Here is a 13,015-nt window from a genome sequence, read left to right on the forward strand (position 1 = left end):
TTGAAGGAGCGGTTGCCAGGCTTCTTGGTGTTTTCAAAAATGGCTAGGCTTCTGTTTGGATGTTCTCACTAGGTTTTTAGTTTTTAGTAGCTAGGTACATGGAGGAGAAGTCTTCTTTTCTCCCCACCCTTACTCTCAGCTTGAGTAGCCCTGCACGAGGAAGTTGCTGAGGTTCAAAATGACTAAGTATGGAATGCAAATTTCTCCAGCCCATAATGCTTCATTGCACCTGTGCATTCTTGCACTTTGGACTACAGAACTAAGCATGTTCTTGTGGTTCTTGACATGGAAGGTGGCATTTCATATTTGTCAAGGCTCTGTAGTCCTGTTGTCTATATTGACAACTATTAGTATATGTGTTTGTGTGTATACATGCACATGCATGTGCATGGGGGGCGGGGATCGTTCCAGAAGCACCCGTAAAGCTGCCTATTGTAGATAAGGTCGCTGATCATAAAACTCTCTGAGTTGGATCTGGTCATGCTTTGGTTAAGTAAATATCAGTAGGTTAGTGTTCTCGAAGCTACAAACATGAGTTTGACCAAACTGCGGGAGGCAGTGGAAGACAGGAGTGCCTGGCGTGCTATGGTCCATGGGGTCACGAAGAGTCGGACATGACTAAACGACTAAACAACAGTAGGTTAGTAGGGATGCGGGTGGCGCTGGGTCTAGACCACTGAGCCACTTGGGCTTGCCGATCGGAAGGTCGGCGGTTTGAGTCCCCGTGACGGGGTGAGCTCCCATTGTTCGGTCCCAGATCCTGCCAGCCTAGCAGTTCGAAAGCACACCAAAAGTGCAAGTAGATAAATAGGTTCCAGGATGAGCGCTGCAACCACAGAGTCGTTCGTGACTGGGCTTAACTGTCAGGGGTCTCTACCTTTTTATATCAGTAGGTTCCAGAGGTCAGCTGATGGACACAGTGAATCATCTTGTTTAAAGTGCTGGGTCAATGAGTCTCTTCTCTTTGTAGACGGTCTTATTTTCTTTAGGCAGGCTGGACTTCATTTACTTTACTTTACTTTAATTATTTAAATTCTGCCCGTGTGGCTGGGTTGTCCCAGCCACTCTTGCTACAAGCATCTTAGCTCAGCTTGGGTCCCACCTACCTTCTTAACTTCCTCCTTTTCTCCTCACCTGGGTTTTGGGATGTGCATTGGGTTGTGAATGGTGTTGTGTTTGTTCTCCCTCCCCACAATATTAACCCCAGCTTTGCCCCCCAGCTTCCCTCAGCTTTTACTTCTTAGCAGTCCCTGGATAGGAGCTGGCATTAATGGTCAAGATCCTTGCTCACTTTCTACCCTTCCCATGTAAGAAGTTGACTTATACTGAATCTGGCCATTGGTCCATTTAACCGAGTATTATATGGTAGTGGTTCTCAATGGTTCTGGGTAGGGGTCTTTCCCAGCCTTACTTGGAGATGCTAGAATTCAGTCTTGGGCCTTCTGCATGCAAATGGTGTGCTTTACTGCTGAGCTGCAGCCAATTCTCTTAGCTTGTGTTAGGTTTGGGGTAGGTGGGCTTGATAAATATACATTTATATTTCCTGTATATCAACCGTATGACGTAGACTAGAGCTTCAAGCCCATGTCCACTAGCAACTTCGGAGGTTTGATGCTAACAGATGGTCCCCAAACCAAAATCATATCTTGGGTGGGGAGAGGAAGAGATCACATCATCTGCTCATTGGGGAATAGGCTGAGTCGCTTGGCAGTGTGATCATTTTTAAATCCCATTGAGTGCTTTTTTTCCTGGGGGTGGATGGGTGGAGGGAGAGACATGCCTAACATGGAACCACCTGCCATAAGTCTTGACTAAAAATGACTTGGCTCAACTGCATGTGTGGAAAGTCTCATGCTGTGCCAAGCACATTCAGGAGATGGATTAATCACTAGGCTAAGTATGCAGCAGGAGAAAGTCCCAGACAGATTACGAGGTTTTTCTATGGTGTCATTATCCATATGTCTTCCCCTGCCCAGCATAGAAACTCACACACCCACACACCCCAATCCTTAAGTTAAATTCCTCTTTTTTGAAAATTTCACGTAACACAGAGATGGGGCAGGACTTTGCATTTTACCTCCCCACCCCCCAGCTTAGCTTTTGATCTTAAGGGCCTCCTCCTCTTGCCTCAAGCAGTGTTCATCATGTGTGATGAAGGGGGACGTCATTGCTCTACTGTTCACATTAAGGGCTGAGGGGGTTAAAAGGACACAGCCTCCAAATCTGCTTGTGTGGGAGTGAGTCACCAAACAGAGCCAGTTATTGCTGAACCTCCCATGCTTTCTCCTTCCAAAATATAGCTTTCGGCTAGGGAATAGCAGCTGCATACTTCTTATTATAGGAAACAAGTGACCAAGCTGCAGGAAAATCTTCAAAGTTGAGAGCGTGGTCAGCTGGAAGGACTACTTCATAGACTGCACACAATATTTTAGGGGTGGGACAGGAAGAAGCAGATGGGAGTGAGGCAGTGTCAGTGTATGTTTGGGCGGGTCTCCTCTAGTGCACGAATGCTGGCAGGGCAGAATGCATGCTGCATGCGTGACCTGTCTCCAAATATTGTTCTAAATAAAGTTCCCCTCTGCCTTTTGACTCAGATTTATCCTTGATTTTATCTCGGTGTGTTGACTGCTCTGCTGCTTTCTGTTCTGTATCGACCAGTTGGTTTTATTCCTTGCTGGTGGTTTCTTTTCCTTTTCCTTTTAAGCCATTCTGGGAGTCGCTTGTTGGATTGAAAAGTTTCTCTGAAATACTAGCAGCTGGGCTCATCCAGTGAAACTGAATGTTGGAAGATTTTTGCGCAGACCCCCCAAAAAAGTACTTCTTCACACATTGCAGGGCGAAACGGTGGAATTTGCTACCACAGGATATGGTGATGGCAAAGGTTTCTCAGGTTCCTTTCTGGCCTTGTATGTTGTTCAAGCCGGATGTCTTGAAAAATATGGGTTTTCTATGGTATGTAATAGGAACGCGGGTGGCACTGTGGTCTAAACCACTTGCCGATTGGAAGGTCGGTTGTTCGAATCCCTGCAACGGAGTGAGCTCCCGTTGTTCGGTCCCAGCTCCTGCCCACCTAGCAGTTCAAAAGCATGTCAAAGTGCAAGTAGATAAATAGGTACCACTCCGGCGGGAAGGTAAACGGCATTTCCGTGCACTGCTCTGGTTCGCCAGAAGCGACTTAGTCATGCTAGCCACATGACCTGGAAGCTGTACGCCGGTTCCCTCGGCCTATGGAGCGAGATGAGCACGCAACCCCAGAGTCGTCCACGATTGGACCTAACGGTCAGGCGTACCTTTACCTTTATGGTATGTATTGTCTATATGTATGGCAGTGTGGTTCACAGAGTAATGGGCCTGATTCATACAGTATCCCTAAGCAGGCAGCATTTGTGTAGGAACAATACATACTCTTGACTCCACTCCAAATGGATTATCCACTGAGAAATTACTAAATTGGAATGACAAGAAGCGCTGGAGAACTAGGTTTCTATCCTGCTCTGGTAATGTATGAATTGAAGCAAAGGCACCTGATAAACAGGACAATATTGTATTGCTCAGTAAAGGGATTAAGTGTCCATTGATGTGCCATGTCGAATATACTGTATACCAGGGATGGGAACCTGTTTCCCATTCAGATGTGCAGCGTGGTGCACTGTACACTAAAGAACACCCCCCCACACACACACACACAAAATAACCCCAACTCAAATAGCTGATGGGAGGAGGAATTTTACAGCCTCTACAGAGCCACAGGTTAGCCATCCCTGGTTTTTTCCTGCCTTTCCTCAAAGGAGCTCATGGTACGTAAATTGTTCTCTTCCTTCAATCTATATTAAGTAACCTATCTGCAAAATGGGAAGACTTGTCAACCTCACACAGCACGGAAAAGTCTATGAAGTTATTTTGCAAATGACGGATAAGGGAGGAGGTTTTTTGTGTGCCTAACATAAACAATGTTAAGCTGCTAGATGGACCATTAATGCATCATCATCTTCTATCCAAAACTGGGTGTGTTCTTAGATACTTAATTTTGTGCCAAGGAAGCTGAACTCTACAACCTAAACAAATTATGCCATGTTACGTAATTTTGCTAGTCATTGAGAGGTTCAAGGTACTGAATTCCTGATCCTCTCTGCTGGAAATACTGGCCACTCTTTTCCTGTTCTGCTGCTTGCTTTCAGCAGGTGTTGTTCCCAATTCTATGTTGCCACATAAGGGGATTAAACATAAGACGAACCCTGCTGGATCAGGCCAGCGGCCCATCTAGTCTAGCTTCCTGTTCTCACAGCAGCCAACCAGATGCCTATGGAAAATTCTCGAGCAGAACCTGAGCACCAGAATGCTCGCCCCCTCCTGCAGTTTCCAGCAACTGGTATTCAGAATACAGTGGTGCCTCGCTAGACGAATTTAATTCGTTCCACGGGTCTATTCTTATAATGAAAAATTTGTCTAGCGAATCCCATAGGAATGCATTGGATTTTTTTAATAATAATAAAAAATGCCCATAGGAACGCATTAATTGAATTTCAATGCATACCTATGGGAAACCACAATTCACTAGACAAATTTTTCTTAAAATGAATTCATCTAGCGAGGCAACCTCCGCTAGAAAAATCCTTTCTTAAAGTGAAAATTTCGTCCTACAGGGCGTTTGTTAAGCGAGGCACCACTGTAATAACCGTCTCCATCAATACCTTCTCATGCCCCAAGATGCAGAGATCACCTAATGGCACTCCATCAGCCATATGCTTCAATCTGCATATGCAATTGGGATTCCGAAACCCTGGTCAATCTACTGCAGATCACCCAGTGATTCACCATGCATCCCATCTTAACCTTCTGCCAATATCAGCTTTTAAGGAAAGGATTTCCCTTAATAATAAGTAAAAGATAAACAAAAGCAGGAAATTCCTTATCCAGTCTCACCATTCCTTATCCAGTCTCACTGATGCCCTCTAATTCAAGCCAGAACAAAGTTTGGAAGGATCTGTTCTAAGGCTCATCAGTCTTGGGGATGATGGCTTTTGAAATTAAGTTCATATACTCGGCTCCCCCAAGTTCCAGATTCACATATAATTACTGGTGACTTTGGGATTATGTGTAGTGAATTTATTGCTCAGCTGTTATACTTCGTTCATGTCAGTAGATTGAGGTTTCATCTTCAGGCTCATACATAAAGAAATCCAGGAAAGGCAAAAACCTCTACTCCTTACCTTCCAAGTTCCGGACTGCAGAATCCGGGACCGACAGCCATTTTACACCGGAAGTTGTGTCGATGTAACTTCCGGTGTTGCTTTGCCCTTCTATGGGCACCCAAAATGGCCACCGCCGGCTTCAAAAGTCGCTTGTACGCATGTCAGGAAGTGTGCCGACGCAACTTCCGGTGTCGCTTCGCCCATCTATGGGCACCAAAATGGCCGCCACCAACACCGGAAGTCACGTCTATGCACTTCCGGACATGCGTAGATGCGACTTTTGAAGCTGGCGGCGGCCATTTTTGGTGCCCATAGAAGGGCAAATCGGAAAGAAAAAAAATGGCCGCCGGCAGGAGAAAATAATGGAGAAAAACGGGAGACGAAGTGATACGGGGGACCACCGGGAAAAGGTAAGAAAAAAGGGGTTTTCCCGGGGAAAACGGGAGATTTGGCAGCTATGCTCTACTCTGAACAAACTGAGCATTCTGCAAGAACGTTAGTTGCATTTAGCAATCTAGTATGTATTGACATAGGCTGTTCCACAATCTCCTGCAAACTTGTATTGCCTAAAACTTAACTGTGGCCCTGTTTTAAAAAGAAACAACACCCTGCTCCCCACTTCCGTAAAAGAAAACCCCAAGAAGCCTGCTTTATTCTTCATTACTTACAAGGAACAATATTACAGAAGCTGACAACAGACCTTGATTGTAATCAGTTCATTTAAAACGACCTAACAGAGGAGAATTCCTGGTATATCGGCTCCCACATTAAGGGATGGGGACAGGAAGTATGGCGTAGATATTCCGCCACAATTAAGAAACTTGCCATTTTGCTAGCCATGATCAGGTTCCTCCCAAGCACTTGACTGAACAAAGGGGTGATTGATCTGGGGGGTTTTCCTTGTCTCTCTCTTGTTACTACACAGGTATTAAATAAAGATCAACAGAGAGAATTGGAAGGGAGGTGGAGCTCATGTAGTTGCACAGAATCTTTCGGGGCATTTGCCAGAAATAGACCCAATGATCCTGCAGTGTTAATAAAGCAACACAGAGGCTTGGGGGAGGAGGAGTTACCCAAGCCTCTTGCAGTCTTAGACACAAACAGCTGGTGGAGGCATTCTGCTATATTAGTCCAGTCAGGATGCACCCGGGTAGCTTGGGGCAGGGAGAGGAAGCAAGCAGGTAAGAGCTTGCAGCACCTCCATGGCATTGCTTTCTTGTGCTGAGACCCAGTGTTCTAATGTAAGGAAAATGAGCAGGTATATGATGCATACATTTGTGGAAGGCTTTCCTTGCAAAGACTGACTCCACCTCTCAGCCATCCTTGTTGCTATGACATTTCCCCTTCCATCCTTGCATCTGCTCTGTTTTTCACCTGCCTCCTTGCATGTGTAGCATTTGAATTTTCTTAAAACAAGTAGCCCACATTTGAGGAGCTGTGGACTGCTTGATTTCTGAAGCAACGTGGACAATTACCTCTGGTAATAGCTTGCTATGGAATTCCAACCCGGAAAGTTCATTACCGCCCGGAAACCCAGTGCATATGATATGATTCTATGGTGGTGCATAGCCTTCAGGTTTTCTCCCCACAATCTTTTTTTGGGTGTCTGCATGATGCTTGAATCTAAATGATGGTTGTGGTGCTGCTGGCTGGCTTTGCTGACACCTCCTTGAGCTTCTGCCTGTCTGACAGTTCACTCGCTAGTTTCTTGCTAGCTTCTTCACCAGTTTTCCCTTGTCCCGCTTTTGTTCTCTCCGACCCCGTTCTTTGTGTCATCAGCTCTGCTGCTGCTGCCTCATTGGTCATCCTCTGCAACGTTTCTAATCCAGCTGGCCACAAGCTATTTGTGGTGATGAAATCGCCGTTGCTCCTGAGGGGGCGCTTGCTTGGCTGCCTTCTCTTCATATAGGAGAGTTTGTTTGCCATTGCAACAGTGGCCACGAGTAGACATACACAAATGAAGATAAGCACCCCAATGATGATGAGGCAAATCAGTATTAGCCTTTTGCTGTTCTCTTCACAGAGTTCAGCTTTCATTTGATCCTGACTAGGAGTTGCAAGTTCTTGATCTGTACCATTAATGGTGTAGGGAGATGGGGGCACTTCTGGGGCAAGCGTTAAGGGCATTTGCGGGGCAGTTGATGTCTCCGATGAGGACTGGGAGGTGGATGTTTGCCCTAAGGATGTCCAGCTAAAGGTAGTTGGCTGTGTTGTGGATGTCGATTCGAAGGTGCTTATCTGTGTTGTATAAGTAGACGTCTCCCCCAAAGGCAATGTTGGAAGAGCCCCACTTGTATGTGTTGGGGTTTGAGTTGTAGGGACGGTGGGAGATTCTGTTGTCGTCAAAAGAGTTGTGGTAGTGTCCGCTCTTACTTGTACGTGGAATAGCAAGACGGCCCACCAAAGGAAGCCCAAATCCATGTGAGAGTTGCCCATCAGTTTCATGTTTATGGCGACGTTTGCTGCCTGCAAGAATAATAAAATGACAGGGTTGAGTTTCTTTAGCACCTGCAGAAACACTTGTTTTGGTTGTCAGAGAGGCATCTCCTGAGGGAGAACTTAAATATTACCATGTTCGAATTGTGTTGTGGTATGGTTTGCTTATTCGTTTCTAATTACCACATCTCTAGGTTTTAAAGCAGATAAACACCACACTATAAAAGCATAATAAAAATCAACAAGCCCTGTATAGCTTGTTGTTATGGATTAAAGCTTAATCTGACTTTGGCTCTAAGGTATAATGGCTTTCATCTTGTAAACTAAATGCAGATTGGAGGTTGATCACTCATAATTCATGTTCTGTCTTCTCAAACCTCATAGATATTAAGAAAAATACAGTTTCTCTTTTGGTTATTTATAGCATCTTCTGTTCTGTTAAAATTGGAATGGATAAATGTCATGGCTGTTTTCCCATCTGTGCTGAAACTTAAACTGCTTCTGCGAAAGATTCTTCCACAAGCCATCAGTGCCTTGCAGAAAGGTAATAGAGGAGGTTTTAGTTATACAACCAAGAAGTATCATTTGTTCATGAAAAAGCCCTTCAGAAGGTAGACTCTTTGAGACTCTTTGCTATATCTGTGGTGATACACCAGTGCTTTCCAGCAAAACAAAAGGACAACGCCCTAATGTTCCTGTGATCATGAACAAAGAGCTCCAGGCAATCTGTACATATAAAGAAGAGCACAAAAGCAACTCTTCAGCAGTTAATTTTGAAAGCTACATTGCCCAAGGAACATGTTATATTAGATGAGTAGTCAGTGAAGGGGCATTCTATTGTTTTGATGTCTGGATAGTGCTTCCCTTATATGAAATGTTTTGGGGAGAGGGGGGCTGTGTGCATCCTGTAGATTTGTAGGTGCCCAATTCAAAAATTGGACATCCACCATGGAATTGGGTGTCCCGTGAGTCCATAAAGCCAGTTCACATGTAAAAAAGGACACATGGTACTACAATCGATGGCAGATCCAACCCACATTGGGAGAGTTTTCCCTCCATGCACCTTGTGCTAATTTTGCATGGTGCAGGAAGAGAATTTTAGTGAGAGATCCCATTGAAAACTACAACCCTCCTCCACCTGAAGTGGTACCGTCCTGCAAGGATTGTGTCCTCTGCCTGCTTATGGGGGGTAATAATAATAATAATAATAATAATAATAATAATAATAATAATAATTTATTTATGCCCCACCCATCTGGCTGGGCTTCCCCAGCCACTCAGGGCGGCTTCCAACAGGAAAATAAAACACAATAATCTATTAAACATTAAAAAGCCTCCCTGAACAGGGCTGCCTTCAGATGTCTTCTAAAAGTCTGGTAGTTGTTTTCCTCCTTGACATCTGTTGGGAGGGCGTTCCACGGGGCAGGCGCCACCACCGAGAAGGCCCTCTGCCTAGTTCCTTGCAACTTGGCTTCTCACAACGAGGGAACCGCCAGAAGTGCTGGACCTCAGTGTCCGGGCAGAATGATGGAGGTGGAGACGCTTTAAAAGAATTATTTCTAGACCTCACGATCTGATTGGTGATGATCCATTTTGACCATTTGCACTGTTAACTGTTGATTGCTTGAAAAGAACACCAGAGACTATCAAACTTCCAGTATGTTCTATGGGTGGGCATTCACTGCCCTGCATAGCTCCCTGCCCAGCTGTCCTATGGTTTACATGTGTCTCTCCCCCCTGCCCCATATACTTCTCCCTTTTCTTTTTTTCATAACTGAACTTAAGAAGCTGCCTTTTGGTTCATCTAGCCCAGGCATGTCCAAAGTCCGTGTCAGGGGCCTAATCTGGCCCGCCGGTCGATAAAATCCAGCCCCCATGGCAGTATATGTCCTGCGGTAAAATCCTATAAAAAGCTCAGCAACTTCAATCCTAAAAAAAAAAAAAACCTCAACAACTTTGGTCGACCCTCACACATGTTCACTTCATCAAATCTGGCCCTCTTTGAAAAAAGCTTGGGCACCCCTGATCTAGCCCAATCATTGTTTACCTTGCCTGGCAGTGGCCCTCCAAGGGTTCAGGTAGAGGTTTTTCCCAGCCCTGCTTCCCAACTTCCTTCTACAGTACATGCCAGGAACTAACCCTTGTGCACACAGAGTCTGTGGTGTCCTGCTTAACTACAGCATATCCTGTGTATCAGCATCAAATGATGAAGCTGTCTTCTGCCAACTCCCGTCTGTGTTCATCCCTAGCCCTCTGTTGTCTACTCTGCTTGACCAGCTCTCCAGGTCTTTCTGCACTCTTTGGCTGTGCATTGAACCAGACACAAGCTAGGAGCCAATGGCCCATCTAGTCTAATATCCTGTTCCCACAGTGGCTGACCAGCTGCCTGGGGGGGAACCTGCAAGCAGGACCCAAGCCCAAGAACACTCCTCCTTCGGTTTCCAGAAACTGGTGTTTAGAGGCTTTACTGCCTCAATCTTTGTTTTTTCCCTCCCACAAAGGGAGGGCAGGGACTCCAGATTAAATTTTTTACACTATATGTACATCCATCCCTTTTCTTCCTTGTACAAAACTTGGGTTTTTGTTTTTCACACCCAGAGTACACATGACGCTGGTTGTACTTGAGGCTTCTTTCCCTGCCCCCAACCTTTCAGAAATGCTTGTTTTTAGATTGTCCTGCATGGATGGTGCCAGTCATGCCAAACTGAAAGCATCCTCGGATGCCCACCATTGCCACACCGCGACGACTACAATGCTGCCTTATGTGCCTCCACTGCCGGCACAAAGCACTCACTGTTAATTGTAGTAGTTGATGGTCGATGTTAAGGATTTCACTTAAACAGACAAGAGCAAAGGAACTGACCATTAAGGGCTCTTTCTCCACCTAAGCTCACTCCAGCAAAGTGGCTGTTTTGTTAGAAAACAGTGTGTTGGGCTTTCCCTAAGCACCTTGACAGGTTTCCAATTGTCTTTCTCTCCTACAAGAATGCCTTCCTTCCTCTGTTACATAAATAACATTTACAGTTCAGTTAGCACCAGGCCCTTGCTTTCTTCAGTAAGTTTCCTGCTTTGCTGCCTAAGGCTCATCGGAACAAGTTAGTTTTACTTCTTGGTACTGGAAACCTCAATCTGGGACCTGCTGAGAGGAAAGATAGAAACAGAACCCAAGTATAAAAGGTAGACACACACTTACCTGGAGGAGAGGACAGCGAAGGGTTTGACTTGGAAGGTCTGTGATTTGCTAGCTAACCGCGCCTCAATATTGTGTCTGCCTTACAGTGGCAAACTCTAGATTCTGGATTCTAGAAGGTGGGGATGTTTTTATGCATTGAAAGTGAATGTGCCTCTGAAACATGGTGTTTAGTTCTCCATTTAGAGAACTAAACCACAGAGATGACACATTTCCTTTCTGGTGTAAGTACCCCGTGACGTGTTAAGAGGAGGGAGGGAGAACCACCATCTTGCCTAAATTAGACCTCCAGATTGCCAGATAAAGCATTTGCTTTAAGGGAAGCCTGTTTCTCCAAGCAGCTGAGTACACTGCCACGGTCATCTTTTCCCCTTTTCTTTTTATGTAAATCGATTTGGTGGGGAAGTTGATTTATTGCAAGCTCCTAGAGCCTGTGTGTTGAGTCAACTCTTGAGTATGGAGGCAAAGATTCGCTGTACGGTTTATTGAGATCTGCCTGACACTCAAACTTGCATGTAAATTATCGGTGTGTGTTTCTTTGCAGGGTTGCTTTCACATTTATTTTAATTGCATGTAGAGCAATTACTTTTTTTAGCTGGCTAGAGCTGATGCGAGGTTTGGCCAAGAAATACCTGGAGGGCCACAATTTCCTCATTATATTTTGTAAAACTACAGAGAGTTCATACTTTGGGCTAAGCGCTTCATTCTAGCCATTTTGTACATAGGACAGTTGAACAAATAATGGTGATGATCTTCCACTACTCCAGGATTAGTGTACCTGTTACGCCTCCCTAAGGAATTAGATTCGTTGAGTAATATCTGTAGCATATACATCTATCGTGCTCGGCATTTTAAGACAATCTCTGCTGGAACGGCTTTTCCTCCTGAAACAACAGCAAAGCTTTTAATTAAGTGTACGACTGCTTTACATGGGCTTGTTTGGTGTCCTGAAAGCATCTAAATGCCTCCATTCCTGTCCCTTCATCTCCTGCTATTCATTTGAGTGCTCTTAGACACATCCAATTAAGCAGCAGGATGCCACGTTTCAGCTCTTGGCAAATGAAATGTCTGAATTATAATCCCATCAAATGGCGGGCTTGTAATGGAAATGCCAGTACTTGCTTAATTAGGGCAGCACTGCTCTAATAAATGACCTCGTTTTTTGTGTTTCAGCATGGGCGTAATTTGAAAGTTTAGGGAAAGCAAATAAATCGGGGTTTGATGAAGAATCCTTGCTGAGATAGGGTTGCTGGTTTGTTTTTATAGAGGAAAAGTTTAAGAGTGCCTTTAAGTGGGAAGGCCAATTTCGAAGTAATTGATGTGCTATTACTCCCTTTTGCGGCTTTTCCAGTTGAGAGGTTTGGGAATTTACTGTGCTTTTTGAAGGGAATGTTTTTGGAGTTGGGGGAGGTCCTATGGGGCAGTTCCAGATGTTTGTGCACCATAGGTTTCTCATAGTGAATGTGTTCAAGGACCAAAAAGCGACTCACATTTCTGAGCAAGGGTGGGAGACATGTGGTCCTCCAGATGTTCTTGGCTTTCAACTCTCATCAGCCCCAGACAGCATGGCCCAGTGGTCAGGGATGATGGGAATTGTAATGCAGCAAAATCCAGTGCCGGATGAGGAGCCTTTTTCAGACTGAGGGCCACAATGCCTTATGGGCATCCTTCTGGTTGCCTGTGATGATGGAGCAGAGGGGAAAGTGAGTAGAGCAATAGGTGTGATTCTTACCATCATACAGTAGGCCACATTTCACCCACTCAAGAGCCAGAGGTTTCTTCACCAAATCATAGTTCAAGGACACATTCCAGCCAGGCAAAAGCACCCGAGGGGGCCTCAGAGCAGGACCAGTGAGGGGTGTGGCCTTGGGAGAGCCCCAAGGGCCAGATAGAGAAACCTTGAGGGCCACACTTGTACCATGGGCTTGAGGTTCTCCATCTATGAAAAGCATAGATGTGTGTATCTCCTGCAACAAGGTCCATGCAATCTGGAAGACTATAATGAGGGTCATCAGTCTTTTTTGCACGTCATGTGCGCTGTTTCAACAGTCCCTGCCTCATTTGAATGTCTGAACCAGACCTCAAGGCTGAGCCATACAGTGCGTGAATGCAAACTTTGGTTTAATCAGACTGCAGTTTCCTAAAAGGAGCTGCACGCAATCGCAGCTCTGATGAAATACAACCATGTGAAATGCCT

The 13,015-nt window shown here is 45.2% G+C and overlaps 2 protein-coding genes across 5 annotated transcripts in view; one reads left to right on the forward strand and one right to left on the reverse strand.

The window, feature by feature from the left end:
• Window positions 1–13,015, forward strand: part of NF1 (neurofibromin 1) — a 166,871-nt gene that overhangs the window by 108,048 nt on the left and 45,808 nt on the right. The window lies entirely within an intron of this gene.
• Window positions 5,817–12,438, reverse strand: EVI2A (ecotropic viral integration site 2A). 2 transcript variants are annotated; one of them, XM_088657849.1, is made up of 2 exons: window positions 12,309–12,438; window positions 5,817–7,658 (listed from the first exon to the last, which is right to left on the reverse strand). In XM_088657849.1, the coding sequence occupies exon 2, from the start codon at window positions 7,635–7,637 to the stop codon at window positions 6,816–6,818; it is 822 nt and encodes a 273-aa protein (XP_088513975.1). In that variant the 5' UTR covers window positions 7,638–7,658; window positions 12,309–12,438; the 3' UTR covers window positions 5,817–6,815. The 2 variants fall into 2 exon arrangements, with proteins under 2 accessions (XP_088513975.1, XP_034995142.2); XM_035139251.3 differs by lacking the exon at window positions 12,309–12,438 and adding an exon at window positions 10,822–10,956.

This window comes from Zootoca vivipara, chromosome 14, assembly GCF_965207765.1.
Source record: "Zootoca vivipara chromosome 14, rZooViv2.hap1.1, whole genome shotgun sequence".
Taxonomy (NCBI): Eukaryota; Metazoa; Chordata; class Lepidosauria; order Squamata; family Lacertidae; genus Zootoca; species Zootoca vivipara.

Bases quoted from the DNA above. Each gene is read 5' to 3' on its own strand.
- EVI2A (XM_088657849.1), bottom strand. From the start codon at position 7,637: ATGAAACTGATGGGCAACTCTCACATGGATTTGGGCTTCCTTTGGTGG.